The 22,808-nt window shown below is 44.5% G+C and overlaps 2 protein-coding genes across 7 annotated transcripts in view; both read right to left on the minus strand.

Annotated features, from left to right (window-relative positions):
* SLC1A2 (solute carrier family 1 member 2) overlaps positions 1-19,562 on the minus strand; it is a 157,017-nt gene extending 137,455 nt beyond the window's left edge. For all 4 annotated transcript variants that reach the window (XM_007521822.3, XM_060176605.1, XM_060176602.1 and 1 more), the window contains exon 1: positions 19,134-19,562. In XM_007521822.3, the coding sequence (XP_007521884.1) occupies positions 19,134-19,150 (17 nt within the window). In that variant the 5' untranslated portion in view covers positions 19,151-19,562. The remainder of the gene's footprint in view (positions 1-19,133) is intronic.
* LDLRAD3 (low density lipoprotein receptor class A domain containing 3) overlaps positions 1-22,808 on the minus strand; it is an 852,030-nt gene that overhangs the window by 503,959 nt on the left and 325,263 nt on the right. The gene's annotated exons all lie outside the window — the stretch shown is intronic.

The following is a 22,808-nucleotide window of genomic DNA, read 5'->3' on the forward strand; positions in this document are numbered from 1 at the left end:
AGTTTAAATATCCTGGTCTCAAAGCCAGGTTATGGTACACCTGACTGAATGCACATGTTTTAATGTGCAAGGACCCAGGTTCAAGACCAGGTGCTCACCTGTATGAAGAAAATTTCACAAGCAGTGAAGCAATGCTACAGTGCTATAGTTCTCTCTCTCCATCTCTTCCTACCTCCCCCTCCCCTCCCAGTTTCTCTCTGCTATCTCTATCAAATAAATAAATAAAATTTAAAAGCAACAAGTAAACTGCTTAAAAAATGTCTTGATTTCACCTCAGTCTAGGTGAAATCTTGTATTAGCCATAAGGATGAAAGAGGTGATGCCAGGTGAGTATTTTCCCATAAACCTCAGGAAAGGATTCCATAAATTGATCTTTCATTCAAGCACAGAATTCACACTCTGAGAGTCCCACCAGGATACAATAAATAACCCTCAACCCATTCCACCACCCAAAACATTCCAGACAAAAAACTTCATTCCAAGAAAGACAGAAACACCTACCCATTTTACTAGAAAACACACATGCCAACTACAAGATTTATTACATCTAAATCTATTAATTTTTTTTCCCTTACCTATAACAGGAAGCCAAAGGAGGACACTCCTTGGTAATAATCACCACAGTCAAAATCTCTTTACCAGTTAAAAGCTTCCATTTAGCAACAATGTTGTCAGTTTCTGGTGAACAAGCTTTGCAAGCAATGAGAACAACCCGATTTTATTCATTGATGCTATTTACATAACGTCTCTGGCATAAGAAATCATTTGTATGCAAATACCATGTTCCTGCTAGCTTCTCTTTGTTTCTCTTCACAAGGGACTACAAAGAAATTACTCTGGGAGGAGGCTGGAAAAGGAGGTCCGAAAAAGCTCATCTGATTAAACATTATTGCATTTTTAAAACAGCAGCAGGTACAGGAGCCTGTAATCTGTCACAGACAGCAGCATAGGACATGATGGACTACAGCAATATGTTCTGGACTTCACAAATGATTATTTGTATAACTGAACTGATCTAGACTCTTTTAAAAACTATCAAAAAAGGTAGTTATTGATTGATGGGCACTGGTGCTCAACTTACCACCAAAACCTCAGAGGGAGACAAGTTCCCACAAGCAAAAGGAAGAACATGCCTTAGCTAACTTGGCCCTCTGGCCCACTTAAAAATGTTCATTTCAGGGAGTCCGGCAGTAATGCAGCAGGTTCAGCTCACGTGGCGCAAAGCGCAAGGACCGGCGTAAGGATCCCGGTTCCAACCCCCAGCTCCCCACCTGCAGGGGAGTCGTTTCACAGGCGGTGAAGTATGTCTGCAGGTGTCTATCTTTCTCTCCCCTTCTCTGTCTTCCCCTTCTCTCTCCATTTCTCTGTCCTATCCAACAACATCAGTAACAACAATAATAACAATAAAACAAGGGCAACAAAAGGGAATAAATTAATAAATATTTTTTAAATGTTCATTTCTGTCCTCTCTATGTCCTTGCAAACTCTTTGCTCCAGGTAGACAATTCAATTACACTAATATGCCTTGTGATAGTGATATTAAATTGGGAGCATCAAGAAACTAATGTTTGTGATCCTCAGATTTGAATGTCAGAAGCAGACAAGCAAATGAGGATCAAAAATGCGTTATGTCTTTCACGAACTATGAGAGTCCAGATGAAGGATAGGAGGGAAAAAAAATTACAATGAAGGGACCTTTACAAAAGCTTGTGGAAGGCTAATATAGAAACAAGGTGAAAATGTATTCAGCTCTATCTACCCGCCCTATCTGTCACTCTACAGGTCACCAGGACAGACTCCATAGGTCTAGCAGTCTAAGAAGGTGACCTCTTCCACCCTGTCACTCTGATTTGCCCTACCTCACATAGTGGGGTCAGTCAAACAGCAAGACTACAGGAAGCTTTGACCAACAACTCACGAAAACTGCCCTGCCTTCCCCTGCATGAGTCACCAAAACAAGTAATGAATGCCCTCCCACCCCATTCTAATACTTTCCTTCATTAGTTTCTTCCAGAAAGGGCACTCAAGACTTCACCGTCACTGATCATATTTTTTTTCATAGCATGTGGATAGGATTAAATCATATCCATCCTAAAATTAGAACAAGTAAGTCAAAATACAATGGCTCTTCCTCATGTTTATTCTCCTATTCCCATCCTCCCATCCTCAGTGCCAGTCTTGGGGGAAAAAAATTGAGTTCATTTTTTTCTCTACCCACTCCCATCCACACCAATATGGCGACAGTAGTCATCACTTTGCTGACCCTGCTCTGGCAGAGGTCAGTGTAAGCCTTAAAATGGATGAATCCAATAGCCACTTTTCAGTACTGGCATTATTTGACTTCTTCACAGAAGGTAACATTGTCAGCTATCCCAAGATAAGGAAATCTCCTGACATTTCCTCCTGGCTTCTCAGCACCTAGACACTAGAGTTCCTTAGGATTCTTCCTTCAGCATGGTTTCTTTTCCATCTTCATGACTTCCCTGGGTGATATCACTGATATCTATGATTAAAAATAATTATGGCTCAGTGAGCATTGTCATCTGATGGCCCACACAAAACATCCTAGCCTAGCATGCTCCATCACTCTGTGCTTAAAACTTGCTAAGTTTCTCCTCAATTAATTTTTCTACACTCTGTCCTTCCATGTGCTTAAGGCAGACAGAAACTCAAGTGATGGTGTTATGCCTCCTTCTGCTCACTCACTAGTTACACTTGGGTCCCAGACATCCTTGTAATATGTTTATAAATAATCCTCATGGTGGAAAACAGATCATCTCCCATTATCTGCTATCATTTTCTAACTAACTTCAGTGTCCCTGCCATAATTTTCTCCCCCATTCATTTAGCAGTGTTAGAATAACAAAGGCCTGGAGATAGCTATCAACCAGGGTCTCATTAAGTTAATACACAGCCATACAGTGAATATATATATATATATATATATATATATATATATATATGAGCACATATATATATAATATTTTTATATGCTAGTGTTATATACATCAGATAGCACCTGTATATTATATACATACCATCAAGAAGTACTAAGTGAAAATAAAGTTGTAGAACAATCTATCTAGAATAATACACTTTCCATAGTAAGAACAAGATATTTACATAGGCATAGGAAAAGTCTTAAGGGTAAACCAAATAATTAGTTCTTCTGGGCCAGAGAAATAGCTCAGTTGGATAATACGCTGCTTTGCCACATGCACAACCTAGCTTCACACCTGACTCCCAACTTATTGAAGGCAGTTTCAGTGCTGGGGTCTCTTTCATGTGCTCTGTCTGTACCTAAAAATAAAAACTAAAAATAGAGGGGCCAGGTGGTGGCGCTCCCAGTTAAGCACACATCGTACTAAGAGCAAGGACCCCTTCAAGGATCTGAGTTTGAAGCCCTGCTCTTCCCCTGCAGGGGGAAAACTTCACAAGCAGTGATGCAGATGGGCAGAAATCTCTCCCCCCTCTCTTCTCCCCGTCCTCTCTCTCTCAATTGCTCTCTATCGTAGAAAATAAAAACGGAAAATGTCTGCCAGGAACAGTGATTCATAATGCCTGCACTGAGCCCCAACCATAACCCTAGAGGCAAAATAAATAAATATTAAAAACAAAAATAGAGGGGGTTGGGCGGTAGCGCAACAGGGTAAGCACATTTGGCACGAAGCACAAGGACCAGTGTAAAGATCCCGGTTCAAGCCCTCAGTTCGCCACCTGCAGTGGGGTCACTTCATAGGTGGTGAAGCAGGTCCGAAGGTGTCTATCTTTCTCTCTCCCTCTCTGTCTTCCCCTTCTCTCTCCATTTCTCTCTGTCCTATCCAACAGCAACGAAAGCAATAACAACAATAATAACCGTAACAATGATAAATAAAAAACAACAAGGGCAACAAAAGGGAGAAAAATAGCCTCCAGGAGCAGTGGATTTGTGGTGCAGGCACCGAGTCCCAGCAGCAACCCTGGGGGCAAAGTCAATAAATAAATAAATAAAAATAGAGATGAAAGATGGGGGAGTAGGGTGGTAGTGCAGCGGGTTAAGAGCAAAGCACAAGGACTGGCGTAAAAGTTCCAGTTCCAGCCCCGGGCTCCCCACCTGCAGGGGAGTCGCTTCACAGGCGGTGAAGCAGGTCTGCAGGTGTCTGTCTTTCTCTCCCCCTCTCTGTCTTCCCCTCCTCTCTCCATTTCTCTCTGTCCTATCCAACAACATCAATAATAACTACAACAATAAAACAACAAGGGCAACAAAAGGGAATAAATACATATATTTTTTTTAAAAAAAAAAAGATGGTGGGATAAGACAGTGTGGAACACCTGGTTGAACACACACGTGACCAAGTGCAAGAACCCAGGCTCAACAACCCCACCCTCCCCACCTGCAAGGAGGAAGCTTCACAAGTGGTGAAAGAGGAGTGCTATAGGGGTGTGAGTGTGTGTGTGTGTGTGTGTGTGTGTGTGTTTCTCTCACACCCTATCTCCCTCTGTCCTCTCAATTATTCTCTTTCCTATCAAATTTTAGAAATAGTATCTATCTGATTTGTAACTGTTAACAGTTAAGAAATGAAAAATAATTTCAACATTGGCTTGCTTTATCATCTATTCCTGGAAAAATGAGTCATTTCAATCAAGTTGTTGTACTCATAAAAGCTCAAGTACATTGATAATTAATGTCCTAGTCTCAGAAAGCAGTTAATTGATATGAGAAAATAAAGGGAAATACCAGAGGTATAATCTAATGCTTTAGATTAAGCACAAAAGTGTCCTTTCACCTCCAAACATACTTTAATATTTCCCAAGGAGACAGAGCAAACAATTAACTGCAAAGCAGCACAATAACTCCAACTGAGTTATTTCATTGGTCCTGCATGACTTCTTGAATCCAAGGAACAACACAGTGGATATTCCAGAAGGGTTATCCAGTTTACTGCCTGCCTTTGCCCAAGGTAAAGACTAATCCATGGAAAACAGCACTAGTAGGAATATACAAACAGGGGCGGGGTGGGGTGGTGACACACCTGGTGGAGCCCTGAGCAAGGACTCAGGTTCTAGCCTGCAGTGGGAAAGCTTTGCGAGTGCGGAAGCAGGGCTGCAGGTGTCTCTCTGTCTCTCCATCACCCTTCCCCTCTCAATTTCTGGCTGCTTCTATCCAACAAATAAATAAAGATAATACAAAAAAAAATGTAATGGATATACAAACAGCTGTCAACATAAGCAATAGCAATAAATCCCAACATTTCTACCTATTGCTCCCTCCACCCCCTTCCATTAACTAGTGTTGATTTTCTTAATTCTAGTTAGTCTTCCTTCCTTTGGACAGGTAACTTTGGGAGGCCTGTAGGGAAGAGAAGGACTTTCATTATCTGTCTTTGGGGGCTGTGTGGTCACAGCAAAAACCCAGGGAGGTGATAACTGCTAACTCTCCCTGTGCTTACCCAGCAGAACTCATTCTTTCCCCTTTTCCTCCACCATGGGTGTTTTTCAAAGCACAACACTTTACATGACAGCTTCGTGGAGACCTTGTTGTTCATATTAAAAGCAACTGTACTGATGATTTTATTTTCTTTCAGATATTTGAACTTGAAACCTATAATGGATGCAATGCTATGCTACTCTGCTCCCCAAGCCTTCAACCTTCAGGATGAAGACATTCATTCTACCAGCTGCTGGAATCACTGATAAATGACAACAACCCTCTCCAAAGTACTCTACTCAGCCAGGATCTTGCCCACGGCCGAAGCACAGCCTGGATCCACTGACTGACTGATGCAGTGAAGGAAAAAAAAAATGGGGCCAAGCAGTGGCAGATCTGGTTAAGCGCACACATTACAGTGTGCAAAGAACCGGGTTCAAGCTCCTGGTCCCCACCTGCAGGAGGAAAGCTTCACAAGTGGTGAAGCAGGGCTGCAGGTGTCTCTCTCTTTCCCTCTATTTCTCCCCCTCTCCTCTCAATTTCTCTCTGTCTCTATTCAATAATAAATAAATAATATTAAACAGAAAAAAGAGTTTTTAAAAGACCTCCCTTTTAATCATGGTTATTCTGAATGATTTTCCCTAAACTAGAAATTCCTGCGGGGTTGGGATGGACTGAGATCTCTGCTATGACTGTTTCAGCTTCTCCCACTGCCACCACTGCATGCTTGTCTCTTCTGTGGAGACTTGTGAAGGGACCTCCCCTCAATAAATTTCACACATACACGTCATCATCTCAGTTTTCCCAGGACCAGCAATAATCTCAAGACTGTTGTCCTTTTAATTAAAACACTGTGTGTATTCGTTTACTGGATAGAGACAGAGAGAAGGGGGAGAAGGGGGAGATAGAATGGGAGAGAGAAAGACACCTGCAGCACTAATTCACTTAGTTGTGAAGCTTCCCTCCTGCATGTGCGGGGGAGGGGGGGTTGAAGCCAGGTTCTTACACACTGTAACATGTGCACTCAACCATGTGCAGCCAACACCTGGCCTCCTCAAGCCTGCTAACTTAAGGCCTTCAAAAAGAACAAGCAACAAAGTCTCAGCCTTAACATATCAGCCTCTTGACAAGAATTCAAATTTGATTGTTCTCAAATTTACAAGCGATCATTCCTTCATTTGAAATGGTAGCGATTAATCATAATTAAGAAACAAAAATCAATGATCCCTTCAGCGTTTTGATTCTATAATGATTTTACTAATGTCTACTGATTAATGACTCTAAATCTCAGGAAAGCACCAGGAGAACAGATTCAGTCTAGAATTCCATTACTCACCCTTCTATCCTTAGAAATCAGTCCAATATTTATTTGTGATGCTTTTTCTGAACCGTGCGAGTCATCTAAATATAAAAAGCAATCAAGAAACCAATCTCCTGGGAACCACCAGTCCCTTTAGAGTGTCTGGAGTGAATGTTGTCAGATAATATCCATCTTGCTCAACCCCAAGACAACTTTATCTAATTGTGCTTTGTTCCTGCTGATTGTCATCCACCTTCCCAACAAAGCTGGTTATCAGACCACAACTGTGCTTTTAAGTCAAGACTGAGATAAAAACAAACATATAGTTTAGTCTGAAGCAGTTGGTTCTGCCTGATATCTAACAGAAAAAGAATGATTTCTATCTATTCTGGTTGTGTGTGTTTTTTTTTTTTTTTTTTTGGCCTCATCTCCGTTGGTGTACTGCTACTGCCGTTCTATTTGAAATTCTCTAGCTGAGTGTCTACACTGGGGTCTATGGGATGCATTGGATCAACCTTCTCGTGGTGCATCCCGTGAGTACCCATTTATTGGGGAAACTGATGATCTTTCCTAGCCTACTGAATCCACATGGATCCCAGTCACTTTCAAAGCCGGCAACAAGCAGACATCAGGCTCTCTCGTGGTGCATCCCGTGAGTACCCATTTATTGGGGAAACTGATGATCTTTCCTAGCCGACTGAATCCACATGGATCCCAGTCACTTTCAAAGCCGGCAACAAGCAGACATCAGGCTCAACCTGACGCTGTTGACTGGCTACGGAAGAAGGGCAAACGCTAGAAGAAGAAGACTGGGGTCTATCATTCTCAGATATCTAAATGTATTTCCACTTTTTATGGTGGCACTTCCCCTTTATCCATTCCAAGATAAATTATGTTCTTCCTACAGAAAGGGAAACTAAAAGCAGGATTTTACTAAATCTGGAGTAGGACACCAAAGTAAAAACCCTGGGGTAAGGGTGAGGGTGGATATTTGGCTTTCTGGGATGGTAGGGGGTGGGATAGGTGGGTGGGATGGGACACAGTCTTTTGGTGGTGGGAATGATGTTTATGTACACTCCTATTAATTTCTAGTCATATAAATCACTAGTTAATTAATATGAGAGGGGAAAAATTGAGTGTATGTCTCAAACTTTTTAAAGCACAGACTGAGTCATTTTAATACATAAGCTGAGTCTTTGATATATTGATTCTCTCAAAAGCCTAGACCAGGGAGAACAGAAGCAACCGGTGGCACAGCTATATACAAATAACGTCAATGGACATAAATTATGGTGATGTTGGGTATTATACGACAAATCCTAACAAAAGGATTTTTCAAAGTTAACCCAATTACCAAATAATGTGATTATAACAATAACTAACTACTGTCTTCTTGAACCCTAAGACAGCAGGAACCTCACATTTCCACTATAGAGCCTACATTTCCCCCAGTCTTGGAACCTTAGAGGGGGGTGCACTTTCCTGCATGCTTCTCTCAATTCATACCAAGTAATATTGCATCCACCAATCCCAACCTAATCAATGCAAGGAATACCACCTCAGCATGCTTCACTTCAGACTGTGTCCAGACTTCAGGTGTGGAATGACAACCCTTCAGCTTCATTACTCGGGTGAGACGTTTCCTTTCATAGGATTCTCTAATTCCATTCCAGGTGGTTCACTTACTAACAAAGTCCCAAAACCTAGATATAGACTAGGTCCTGTAAGAAAGAGCATATGTTCATACATATCCATAAACTAGGGCAAAATATATACCTGAAAGCAAAAGTACACAATAGTCTGCAGTGAGTACCCCCAATACTTCATCTGCACTATTCCAGCCTTTAGATCCATAATTGTTCAATAACTTGTTTGGCTTTGTATGTTAACTCTCATTTCAGGCACCAGGTTCCAGATGCCAGCATGATGCTGACCAGACTTCCCTGGACAGACAACGCCACCGATGGATCCTGGAGCTCAGCTTCTCAAGAGCCCCAACCTACTAGGGAAAGTGAGAGGCTGGCTGTGAGTATGGATCGACCAGTCAAAGCCCATGTTCAGTGGGGAAGCAATTACAGAAGCCAGACCTTCCACCTTCTGCATCCCACAATGACCTTAGGTCTATACTCCCAGAGGGATAAAGAATAGGAAAGCTATCCGGGGAGGGGATGGGATACGGAGATCTGGTGGGAATTGTGTGGAGTGGTATCCCTCTTATCCTATGGTTTTGTTAATGTCTCCTTTTTAAAAAAATAAATTAAAAAATAATAATAATAAAAAAGAAAAAATAGCCCTTAGAGGGGGCAAGAAGTGAAAAAAAGAAAAAATGATATTCTTCCTATAATCACTGCTATCTCTCTCGTGCTTTGCCTCTTAAGCTCTTTATTAATTTCTTTTTGCAGGGATACTCAGTTATCTTACTAACTTAGAACAGAATGACTGGGGGTGGGGGTCAGGCAATAGTACACTGGATTGAGCGCACCTAGTACAAAGTGCAAAGATCCTGGTTCAAGTCCCTGGCTTTCCACCTGCGGGGGGGGGGGGTCGCTTCACAAGCGGTGGAGCAGATCTGCAAGTATCTATCTTTCTCTCTCCTTCTCAGTCTTCCTCCTCCTCTCAATTTCTCTCTGCTCTATTCAACAACAACAACAACAATGGGGAAAAAGATGGCCGCCAGGAGCAGTGGTTTCATAGTGCAGGCACTTACCCTCAGCAATAACCCTGGAGGAAAAAAAAAAATAGAATGACTGGAGGCAAGCACTGGGAGAAAAACAAAACTAAAGGATGGCTCAGGAAATATTGAAGAAATGTGAGTAAGTTGGAAACTATGGACAATGAGAAACGCAGCAGCCACATGACAAAAATCAAGATACCTTATATCAGCATTAAAAAAAAAAAGATTTCTCAAAACTTCAGTTCTTACCTGTAACAATAAGTATAATTTCCACAGAATTTCTCAACAACTTTAATGAAGCAACATGTGTATATTCACACAGACACAGTGTAAGGCGACTATGACCCACATAGTCAACGAATGCCACCTCTCCAGATTCAAAGGAGGTCTCGAAACTTTACATCAGGCTCAACCTGATGCTGTTGACTGGCTACGGAAGAAGGGCAAACGCTAGAAGAAGAAGAAGGTCAGGTCACACCTTCGGAAATACAAAGCATGGTGGAAAGGCAGTGAGAGAGGAAGAGAGGATTTTACCATGAGAGCAAGGGTCCCATGCACTCTCTTTCTTAGCTCTATGACTTTGACCATGTCACTAAACCTCTCCAATCAGTTATAGACAGACTATGACCCACATAGTCAACGACTGCCACCTCTCCAGATTCAAAGGAGGTCTCGAAACTTTACATCAGGCTCAGCCTGACACTGTTGACTGGCTATGGAAGAAGGGCAAACGCTAGAAGAAGAAGAAGTGTAAGGCGACATGAACTGCTCTGTATTTGTTGATGGGGATATCTATAAACACAGTTGATGTATGCCAAATATCTCACAAACACCAATTGGTGGAGACACTTTTGGTAATTGGGAGAGAATGGAATGTTATGGGAACTGAGACTCCCTAAGGACACAGAAGCTTTCAAAGGGAGTCAAACCACCATTCTGTACATTTACTGCCACCTATTGGGTTATAGCAAACAATGTAACTGAAACTGCATCAAAAAAAATGAATTTCTGAAAGACATCTTGTTATTTTCCTCAACTCAAAAGATATCTCTAACTCATCACTATTTACATTGTTGCTGAAAGAAAGGAGAAAGAAAGAAAGGAGAGAAATACAGGGAGAAAAGGAAATAGAGGGAGGAAGGAAGGAAAGAAGGAAGATGTCCCAAACCTAGAGGAGCAGGGTTAGTAGCTGTTTTAGCAAAATGGGTAAGTTAAGTCACAGTCCTACACAGCTACACCTGAAGATCACAAAAGCTCTAAGTTCCAGACCCTGCTAAATTTTCAGCTACATTCACACTGTGAAGTACAGGTCTAAGGCTCAACAGCTCCCAGAATGGACCCAAGTGGTCATGCCCTGAGCTGTTTCAAATTTATTTCTTTCATTTCTAATAGAGAGATACAGAGGACAGGGGAGATAACATAATGGTTATGCAGAGACCCTCATTCCAGAGGCTCTGAAGTCCCAGGTTCAATCCCCCCCACTATCATAAGCCAGAACTGAGCAGTGGTCCAGAGAGAGAGAGAGAGAAATCAGAGCACTGCTCAGCTCTGGCTATGGTGAGTTGGGACCCTGGAGCCTCAGGTATGTAAGTCTTTTGCATGACCCTTACTCTGTCCCTCTAATGACCCACCCAGAGCTATTTCAAACCATTGTACCCTAGAAAAGGCAATGCTATCGGTGTCCTGACAAGTAACACCAATTCTTGAAAAAGAATTCTTTGGTAAGAACAACCCAGAACAAAGTTAAAGAAAATAACAAGAGATTACTTTTTTAAGAGTTTAAAAAGAAAAGGTAAATTGAAATTACCTTTCATGACACAGGAAAAACGGGATTTTGAAGGATTCCTCCAACCCATAACCTCCCAAGAGGGAGGAGCCTACACTCTCACTCCCTTAATGGCACTTGAGAAAGGTCAGGTCGAGCAGATAAGGAGTTGTCTCAGAAAAGACTATGCCCAACCTGAAAGGCAAATGCCCTGTCTCAGAGGACAACTTCTCATCACCCCCTTACCAGGCCCTAAGGAAGGGACAGTGCAGTTGTCTAGTAGTTATGGTCAGGGGTCCCAGAGTCCGGTAGCCTGGGTTTAAAGTTTGCCTTTGTCACATACTAGCTTTGATGTCTTGGGCAAGTTACTTAATTTTTCTGTGCCTCAGTTTCCTTGTTGGTAAAATAAGAGATAGTAACTCTCCCTGTGTATTAGATTTTGTCAGGATTAAATAATTAATATGTGAAAACTGCTTAATAAAAGACAAACTGTAATCACTCAGTGTTATCAAGGCCAACGGACAGGTCCTTTGGCATTAGCTTTAACCAGTACTTGAAAAAAAATTTAAAAACTGGGGGTCGGGCGGTGGCGCAGTGGGTTAAGCGCACGTGGTGCAAAGCGCAGACCGGCATAAGGATCCCGGTTCGAGCCCCCGGCTCCCCGCCTGCAGGGGAGTCGCTTCACAGGCAGTGAAGCAGGTCTGCAGGTGTCTGTCTTTCTCTCCCCCTCTCTGTCTTCCCCTCCTCTCTCCATTTCTCTCTGTCCTATCCAACAACGAACAACATCAACAATGGTAATAATAATAACTACAACGAGGCTACAACAACAAGAGCAACAAAAGGGGAAAAAATGGCCTCCAGGGGAGGGAAAAAAAATGGCCTCCAGGAGCGGTGTATTCATGGTGCAGGCACCGAGCCCAGTAATAACCCTGGAGGAAAAAAAAAAAAATTAAAAACTAGAATCAGTATCTTTAGGTAAAAGTGTGTGTGTAACTATGACCTCACACATGTGATTTTATGGTTCTGGATAACTTTCTCAGTCAAACACAGAGACAGAGAGACAGAGAGGCAGAAACAACATAGTGCTGACTTCCTCAGTTTCCAGGGCACCTCCCATGTAGTGCCAGGGCTTGAACCTGGGTCTCACACACACAGCAAAGCAAGGGCACTACCCCCAGAAGCTATCTCTCTGGCTTCAAGGGAATATTTTTAAGTGTAAGCAAATATTTAAAATAGTTTCAATATCCCTTATGAGGTCAAACAAACAGATGCCAGCAACCAGTAACCCCCATGCATGTCCTATAGGAAGGGTTAAAGCTTAGGGAGAGATAGGTCTCACACCCCCTTCTCACTTGTGCCATCAGCTCTGTGGTCCTCTGTGGTGGGATAGCAGCCCAGAAGAAAATCTTATGCCAGATTACAAAAAAAAAACAGGAGTGACAGATGGCTCTCCAGAGCAAATGGAACAGAAGACAGTTTTCTGGGTAATTTAAACAAAGCATCTAATATACAAGGTAGGAATGCTGGAATAACAGCTCTCCTGGAGCCTGAGGGGTTTCAATTCCTTCAGGGTCTTTACCAGGAGCCATCATCTACCCTAGAGGCAGTGGGATTAACACAAATCAAGTACAAAATGGAGTCCCTCCCCATATTTCTATCTGCAACCGGCAGTCCTGACTCAGACTATGCTCCAGGCAACTACTGAGATGGCCCTGCACACCAGCCAGTGTTTCAACAGACAGCTGGTCTCATCCCACCTCTAAGTCCTAGCTATATCTAAGTGAGGAACTCAAGAAATGTGTCAGTTAAAGATAAGCAGAAATAAATATCAGCATTTTTTTTTAAATGAAAAAGTCTTTAAAAAAATGAGATTTCGTTTCATTAAAAGTTTTAGGAGCTGGCTCCTTCATCCCTCTTTTGTATGGCTGGCCCATTGTCTTTTGGACCATCGTTCAAAGCCAAGCAGACAGATTTATAACGAGATGTGAGATGTGAGTCCTTTTCTTTTCCAGACAAATATGTGGCCCATCTGCCTCCAATCAATGACGGAGCACATGGAGCTGGAGCAAGGAGATATTTTTAAACACTCCTTTAATTAATTCATTCCAAGGACTTGGCGCTGGGCACCTTTAAGGGCCAGGGGTGGGCTGAGGGAGAAGAGAGTAAGCTCATGCCATGATAAAGAGATTTGCTGTAGTCTGGAGTCAAAAGCCCTTTCTATGACCCAGCCCATTCACTCCCCAACAAGCTGTCAAGAGCAGGGGAGAGGCGACTGCCAGCAAAGCACTGGGTGGCATTTGCTAGATTTTTTTTTTTTCAGACTTGGAGGAGCAGTTTTCCTAATACAAACAAAATTCTTCTTCTTTTTCTTTTAATCTTGAGAATGATTCTTGTGCCTACTGTTGCTAGTTTGTCTCCAAAATGATCAGCATCTTAGCTGTTTAAAATAATCACAGCAGGTGACTGAAATGAAGAATAGATTTAGTTCATTCTGAGAGACAAGGCAGTCCCATGGGGAGAAGAGAAGGGTAGTCAGTAGGGAAAATAATTTCCCGTGCCTTTGAAAGAGGGAAAACCTGACATCTGGGCAGAGAATGATGAAGTCGTAGAGGGTGGGGATTGGGGGTTTGATTGGAAGCAACCTGTGTTGAGCTTCACATGATGAATAAGCTTTGCCCTCCTAGGCTGGAGGATTTATGGCATACTAACCCAGAAATCCAGAAATCATATACTTGGCTATTAAGTATTTCGTGCTTCTGCAGCTGAAGTGCCATATCCATTTCCTTGCCTGAAAATTCCCTGAAGGCAGTAACTAAAGGAGACAGTTTGATCATGATGCACAAAAAGGACAAAAGTGGCCTTGGATACAGATGGACAGAACTGTCTTGGTTTCTCCCATCCTGGCTATTTTATGCTGCAAGTTTCATCTGCACTCAGAAATTGTTTCAGGGAAAAAATAAATAATTGTTTCTTTTCTTTTTGAAATAAGTATTTGTTTTTATTAGAGACAGAGATTGAGAGACAGAAATAGGGGAGCTGGGCGGTAGTACAGCGGGTTAAGTGCACATGGCACAAAGCAAAAGGGCCGGGGTAAGGATCCCAGTTCAAGCCCCCAGCTCCTCACCTGCAGTGGGTCCCTTCGCAAGCCGTGAAGCAGGTCTGCAGGTGTTTATCTTTCTCTCCCCTGCTCTGTTTTCCCCTCCTCTCTCAATTGCTCTTTATCCTTTCCAACAACAACAACAGCTATGACAACAATAACAACTACAACAAGCGCAGCAACAAGGGCAACAAAATGGGAAAAAAATGACATCCAGGAGCAGTGGATTTTTAGTGCAAGCACCAAGACCCAGCAATAACCCTGGAGACGAAAAAAAAACAGAAGCACCACTCAGCTTTGGCATATGGTTGTACAGATTGAACCTGGGGCTTCTGGGGTCTCAGACATACAAGTCCTGTGCTCTGAGGTTGAGCTCTCTCCCTGACCCCAGAAATTTTGGAGATAGCATAATGGCTATGCAAAACGCTTTCTTTCCTGAGGCTCTAGTTACCAGATTTAACCCAGAGATGAGCAGGGCTCTGGTCCGTCCCTCCGTCCCTCCATCCCTCCATCCCTCCTTCCTTCCTTCCTCCCTTCCTTCCTTCCTTCCTTCCTTTCTTTCTTTTTTCTCACTGATATCTTCTCATTAAAATAATAGAATAAAGAAAATAATTAAGCTTTCAGTGCTGGAAAAACAGATCACAGGGCCAGAGTAGGGCACGTGCCTGTTTGTGCACACTCCAAGGGCACAGGTTCAAGCCCCCGAACCACATGGGAGGTGCTATGGTACCTGAGGAAGAGATGGTGTTGTGGTGTCTCTTCTCTCTGTCTTGATCTCACTGTCTGAGTGGAAAAGAAAACCAGAGCAGTGAAATTACACGTGTGTAAGGACCCAGCTCCATAAAAATACATTCAGTTTTCAGTCACTCACAAGAGGCTGTCTTAGTAAGCATGAAATGGCTTTTCTCATAATTTCACTCAAGGAGGCTGATTTTTAATTCTCCTGAAAAAGAGAAATGAGCACTTCAGGAAGCCTAAGGCATGCAATATGCAGAGTCTCTGGAGGCCAACCCCCCCCCCCCCATGCCCTCCACTCACTCTAACCCCAATAAATCCACTCCATGGGTTCTTCCTCCAACCAGCATCCACCTTACTCCCTAGGGGGAGAGGAGGGAGCTGGCGATCATTATGTTTTGCTTTTGTTTGCCTGAAATAATAAATCCAGAGGCTTCCCTTGCCAGGGCTTTTCTGCTGTCAGCAGTTTTTTGTCCCACTTGCTCTCTAAGCCAGACTGAAATCCAAACCCTCTTGGTTGGCCTTCACCCTGACCCCTTGTACTCCTGGGAGCTAATCAGAAGACCAGTCTCTTCAGCCTCATGTCACACATGGTAACCTAACCATCTCCAGCCCCCAGGAATATTTTTTTCCCTATATTGTCACGAGGGTTTTTGCTGGGGTTTAGTGCCTACATGACAAATTCACTCCTCCAAGCTCTCTCTCTCTCTCTCTCTCTCTCTCCCTCTTTGTTATTACATAAGACAGAGAGAAACTAAGAGTGGAGGGGGGAGGTAGAGAGAGAGAGAGAAACAGAGACACCTGCAGAACTGCAGAACTGCTCCTGAAGCTTCCTCCTCTGCAGGTGGGGACCAGTGGCAAGAACCCTGGATTCTTGAGCATGGCAATGTATGTAATCAGTTGTGTCAGCAACACCCACACCTCTAGGCATTCAGCACTCCACACTATGGCCCAGTCAATACAGATACTGGCCTGTCTTTTAAGCTATGTTTATTTATTTAGAGACAGCCAGAGATTGAGAGGGAAGGGGATGATAGGGAGAGAGATAGAGAGACACCTGCAAACGCTGCTTCACTATCTGCAAAGCTTTCCCCCTATGGGGGGGGTAGGGGGACTGGAGCCCGGATCTTTGCACATTGTAACATGTACACTAAACCAGGTATGCCACCACCCAGCCCCCCAGACACTAGCCTGTCTAACACCAGCTCCTTACAGCTCTTCCCAATTTGTCCCAAAGTCCTAAAACTAATTCTAACCAGGCTGGGAGTCTCAGGGTGAAAAAAAAAAAAAAAAAGAAATCAGCTATCAAACTAGACTTTGTTTGTCTAGAAAATGCCTTTTAAAACCTGGAAAATACCAAAGACTCCAGTTAACTTTTATTAGAAACCAGATGTTAATCATCCAAATTCCAAATAATCAGAAGTCTCAAATAACCAGCCTGTGTTTGAGCCAGGGTTGCAAAGTCCAAGGCCAAATGTACAGATTGAGGATAAGAATATTCTGAAAGACAATCTGCTGGATAAATATGACAAAGGTTAAGAAAAGCCAGTAAGATCCTGCAATAGATGTATTTCAATAATAACTGAGAATAAATTATATAGAGTCCTAAAATCTTCCTGGAAACCAACATTAAATTTGATTATTTTATTCTCAAAGTCCATTTTCATTAGACCATCAGCTTTACAGCTACTGGAAGAATGAAATGTGATGACGTACGATAATAAGCTTTGGAAGTGTTAAGTAAGCATATGATACCAGTATTACTTTTAATAATTCTTTAAAAATTGGCAATTCACATAAACTGTTGACTATAATCATATCACCAAGTAAGTGGCCATCAGAAGAGACAATCTACTACACTACCTCGTTCCCCAAACTTTCAGAATCAGAGCTGAACTGAAAATATTATGAAACAACATGACTATATTGCTATTTTTTGTCTTTTGCCCCTCAGCAATGCACATTTCAAGGAAACAAGTTTGGCATTGTCAGAAAGTATAACAAAGTCAGTCTGGGTGTGTGTGTGTGTGTGTGTGTGTGTGTGTGTGAATCTCCCTAGCTAAGGCTTTTTAACCAAAGATGCCCAGAGGGCCAGAGGATCTCACAAAACCAGATGAAGAATTTACTAGTCAAAGTTCTCCAATGGAGCCAGCCTTCTAAAAGCCAGCTCCCATACCACTTGTTTTTGTATCTCCCCCAGAGAACCAAGCATATGAGGTCTACTCAATGACATCTCGACACTCCTGGAAGAAAAGGAGAAGAAATGAAAGATCAGAACTTCTGAGAATGTCACCTGTTCACCAGCTACTACTTTAAATGAGAATGGTTCACTGGTCTTTCCATTCTGCTACTCAACTCTCTATTTTTTCAATTCTTTCATTTCCTAAATACAAATTTCTTGGGTCATTTTTTTCCTTGACTATAAACAGTGCAAAATTTGGCATTAAATACGTATGAGTTGTTAAAAAAAACTGTAATTTTTTTCTATTCTATACTGAACGTCAAATCATTCAGCAGCTCACACTCTTAATAAAGGTGAGATAAACACACTGGCTGAGGGATCTTTGTTGTCCTAATCTCTCCCTTTGCTAACTGGCTATCACAACAAAGGAGTGAGTAGGATGCAGGGTCTGAAAAACAGCCACCTTCCATCTATCCATCTCTTTCCCAGATGTCTTCCAACCTAGCCTTTACAATAAAAGATAAGTCTAGAAGGTCCCCACAGGCAGCTGCTGGAATATTTTTAAAGATCTCTTCTAATATGAAGAACTATTTAGACAAGGAAGACACCCTAGGCTCTTAGAATTTAATTCTAGAGATCTGTTTGAGCACAGTGTACCACCCTCCCTATACACAAGTGCCTTTCTGAAGCATCTATTTTTAGAGAAATAATAATGAAATTCAAGAAAGTGCTCAACTTGTAGGATGAAAAGAAATCTCAAGCTACCACAAGATGCCAGGAATCTCTTAGAAAGGTCTTCAGGGGACAGCAAGAGCGAGATCCTTCTGGACTCTCAGAGACAGTGTTAGACTCTTCCCCCCCCCTCTTTTGCCAGAAGCTGAGGTTTACAGATTTAACTCTCAAACCAGTTCTTCACTTCTAGAGACCTGTCTCCCTACCTGCCAACCCTCACGCCCCCTCCAAAAAAAAAAAAAAAACGCTTGCAAAATGAATTAGATATTCTAGAAACTGCCGGTACCAAGTACTCTCCATCCATGCTAATGGGGCAGTGGGCATATGCCGTCCACATAACATGGATCTCGTGCAAGTCTGTGAATTAACCAAAGGGCTAGTTCCCCCAACTGCACCTCTAATTCCCACTCAGGTTCTACAAGAAGGAAAAGTTTCCCAGGAGACTCTGGTCCGGGGATCTAGCTCAGCACCCATCCTTTGAGATGTCAGGATTCAAGGAATTCTTTTGTCCCTTGCAGCCTCTTCTTTCTCTTGCTAAGCGCAGTTATCCGGGTTTATCACCGGGTGCATTCTCCATCCAAGAGCAGTCTCTGCAGGCAAGAGACAACTTCAAGGCCAAAGGCAGCCAATGCTTACCCCCAGGAGTCTGGCGATTACTGTCTCCACCCCAAATCACTTACTTTCCCGCCTCTACACGGGAAGCACCCGAATTGATTCCACTCTTCCTTAAGATCCTGCCACCCAGGGACAAGGAGCTAAGTAGTCGGAGTGTGGGGAGCACCTAGTCTGCAAAGTTGACATTCAAGGCGGCGCGCGCTGCTCCTCGCCCCGCCCCGACCGCCCCGGCCGGACTCATTCATTCCAGTCGGGGCCCCACCTGCCAGTCCGCGCGCTCCCCGGGGCGCGCACGGAGCCCCAATCCCTTACTGTTTATAAATCGCCAAAGTAAACCTCCGGAGGATTTTTTGTTTTTTTAGTAGCACTCTTTTTCACCCTTTACCCATTTAAAAATAATGCCACCCTCCGTTGCATCACCAAAGGATTAAGCAGCAAGCTTCAGGCAAGAAAAAGCAACCCCCTAAACCCTGCCCCCACCCCCCATCGCGAGCCCCAGCCAAGCCCCGGAGCTGCCGCGGTGCCCGAGGCCGGGTGCGAACGTCTGCGTCCCTGTGCGGGATAGAGGGTCCCCATCCCGCAGCCCGCCCCCCCTTCCCTGCGGGCAGCGAGAAGAGCCCCCTCACCCTTCGGTAGATGCCATGGTCTGGGGAACGCCCCCTCCTCTTGGGCTCAGTCCGGCGGCGGCGGGCGAGGGAGCGAGCTGGCGGCGGCGGGGTGAGCGCGAGAGTGTGGCGGGGCGCGGTATTTAAGGGGGAGCCTCTCCCCGCCCTCACACCCGCCTCCGGGGTAAGCCCTTTAGCGCCTCAACCCGGGCACGCGGCTCCGGCGGGAGCTGATCCGGGTCTCGGCTCTGCGCCGCGCGCGCCTGGCGCGATTCCCCGCCGACCTCCGGGGGCGCGAGAGCGGCACCGCGTGGTTCGAGGTGCGCGCGGGCTGAGCGCCGCCACCGCCGCCACCTGTGTGTTCGGCTCCTCGTGCGGCGAGTGGCGGAGCGCGGGCTCCCAGGACCGGGGTGAGCGGGAGTGTGCGCGCGGCGAGTGTACCCGGCACTGAGTGTGCGCGCCCGGGGTGGCCGTGCAGGCCGCTGCACCCTGGCTCGACGCCGGCTGGGGAGGGATTGCAAGGTTTAGCCCCGCTCGAGCTGCGGATTTGCAGGCGATCCCTCTCTATTTTCGTCGAAAGCTGACATCACCCGCGCCGCCGCCTCGGGAGACTCCTTTTACTGCCGCCGCCCCCTCGCCCCCCATCTGGAGTCCTAGATCCTCCTCTGCTCCCCTTCTCCCCACTTCCACCCCCACCCCCAGGCCCTCTCCATAAATTAGCCGAATAAAAAAAAGAGACGTCGTTGACCGCCGGGGAAGGCTTGAGCAGCCCATGGCAGGAGCCCAGTATTTTAGCAGTCGCTATTGTTTCTCCTCAAACCCGCGTGGCCCCAGGTCACCCCGCGAGGCGCTAAGCGGAGCCAAGACTCAGAGACCTGGGTTGCCCCCTCGGTCCCTCCTCCCTAGAGCAGCCCGACCTAGCCTGGCACACTTGCTTGGGCTCACATCTTCCCCCAACTCTTCTTCACAGGTGGCACACCCGCCCCACCCCCCGCCTCTCAGGTACCCTGTCCCGCGCGCATCCAAACAGCGGGGAGCAAGCGGATGGCGCGGCCAAAATACAGCCCAGCTGCGCGCTCTCCGCGGCCCGCATAAATCTCTGGCCTTCAATTATTCATCTGGATTAATATTAATGCAGCTCCCTGGGGGCGGCGGGAGACGTGCAGAGCGGCCAGAGATTGCTTTTTTTTAAAGGGGGAGGGGGTGGACCTGGGGCGCTGGCTGGCTCGGGGTGCAGAGCTGGTCAAGGTTAGTGGTGCTCAGCACGTCTCCACCCACCGGACTCTGCTCGCCTCCAGGCTTCTGAGCCCCGGGGGCGGTGCATTGAGACAGATGGGCGCCTGACAGAGGGCCCAAGTATCGCAGCCGGCTTTGCATAATAAGGAGACATCCGAGCAGATTTTATTTTCTCTGGGACCCTGCAGACACCTATGGCTCCACCCCCTGAGGACGCTGTGACCTCAAGGAGAGAACGCCTCGTTTTGGTGGTCTGGAAAATGGGCCACGGAAAAAATTAAAGCAGCGCTCCTGTAAATACACCAGAAAGTTGTCAGCAGTGCAACCCTGCAGCTAGGAGCCAGCTAGCAAGCGTATGGGAACTCTGGCTCCTGTAGTGGGTAGGGTGTGCTGTTTGCGCCTGCCCTGGCTTCTTTCCTGGGGAAGACTTTCTTCAGCCCGGCGGTTGGCCACCTAGAAACACCAGGAACTCATCCCAAGGGCTGGTGCTAAGAGGCTTAGTGATTAAATGCCAAGCCCTGTTGTACAAGAACTTAAAAATCAGTGGAATAATCTAGGCCAAATTCCCTTCATCCTACATGCAGAAGGTATGCAAAACTCTGAGATTGGAATCTGGTTCCTGGGTTCAAAAAAAGGAAAGGAAAAGAAAAGAAAAACCATTTTGGGGCCAGGAAGATGTCCTAACGGTTATGCAAAAAAAAAAAAAAAAGACTTTCATGCCTGAGGCTCCCTGGTTTTAGCCCCAATCCTGAAGCTGAGCAGCACTCTGATTAAAAATAATAAATAAAAACTCACTTTCCTCAGCTCAGTCTATGGGTTCAAGTTTCTAGAAAGGTTCTTAAGCACACTATCCAAGGATAAATAGGAAGGTGAGGGAAATGAAATGACAAGAAAAAAGGAAACAACTAACTAGATTTTTAAAAAAATACTTGCTGCTTTCCTTTCTGAAGTCCTAGTACAAACATCTCTTCCCTCCATACCTTCCTTCACTCCCTCCTCTTCCTTCTGTTTTTCCTGTTAGCCTCAGTCAGTTAACCAGATCTGTGATGTCTTCATCCTAGGACCCTCCCAGCTTCTCTGCTTTAGCATTTTGTGTATAAAAATTAGCTATTGCTTTTATGTGTTCACCTGTATTAAATGAATGTAAACTGACCACTGTATTTTTAAAGAATATTTTGCTGCTGAAAAGCTACCTTCTTGCGAGTTGATGCTACATTTAACACTACCTTCTCTTGAATCCTAGCAAGGGTAGATGTGTGACTTTGTATCTCAGATTGTCAGGTGCAGAACCACTATAGTCTCAGTTTCTTTCTTTACCATTTAGGAATTTGATTTCCCTTTCTGCTGAAGTAGCAGCTGGAGAACAAAGCCATGGAACTCTCTGCCAGGCTGAGCCATAAACCACTCCACAGAACCAGCACACCCCCTTTAGAATGAGCATGAATGAACTATTCCATCACAATCCCTCAATATCTGCACACAATCCTAGAGGGCTGAGTGACAGCGCTCACTGCCAAGAGCAAGGCACCCAGTGGTACATAAAGATAGTGTAAGTAAAAAGAGAAATGAAAGGGGAAGGAGTTGTTTCTACTTTTATTTTATTTATTTTTTATTTCTTTATTGGGGATTAATGTTTTACAGTCGATAGTAAATACAATAGTTTGTACATGCCTAACATTTCTCAGTTTCCCACATAACAATACAACCCCCACTAGGTCCTCTGTCATCCTTTTCCAGGACCTGTACTCTACTTTTTAAATCATTCCTTTAAGACACACACTCCTAATAATGTGTTCATTAATAACAATTTTTAAAAAAAGGTGGGGCAGCAACACATGCTGGAGAGGCTGTGGGGACAAAGGAATCTTCCTGCACTGCTGGTGGGAGTGTAAATTAGTCCAACCCCTGTGGAGAGCAGTTTGTAGAACTCTCATAAGGCTAGAAATGGACCTTCCTGGGAGTTGGGTGGTAGTGCAGCGGGTTAAGCACAGGTGACACAAAGTGCAGGGACCAGTGTAAGGATCCCAGTTCAAGCCCCCGCACCCCACCTGCAGGGGAATCGCTTCACAGTCAGTGAAGCAGGTCTGCAGGTGTCTATCTTTCTCTCTCCCTCTCTGTCTTCCCCTCCTCTCTCCATTTCTCTCTATCCTATACAACAATGACGACATCAACAACAACAGTAATAACTACAGCAATAAAAAAAAAGGGCAACAAAAGGGAATAAATAAATAAATATTTTTTAAAAACTTAAATTAAAAGAAATGGACCTTCCTTATGATGCAGCAATTCCTTTCCTCAGATATATCCTAAAGAGTCAAACACACCCACCCAAAAAGGTATGTGTCCACTTAAGTTCATAGCAGCACAATTTGTAATGGCCAAAACCTGGAAGCAACTCGGGTATCCAACAACAGATGAGTGGCTGAGGAAGTTGTGGGGTACATACACAATAGAATACTA

Source organism: Erinaceus europaeus, chromosome 17 (assembly GCF_950295315.1).
Source record: "Erinaceus europaeus chromosome 17, mEriEur2.1, whole genome shotgun sequence".
Taxonomy (NCBI): domain Eukaryota; kingdom Metazoa; phylum Chordata; class Mammalia; order Eulipotyphla; family Erinaceidae; genus Erinaceus; species Erinaceus europaeus.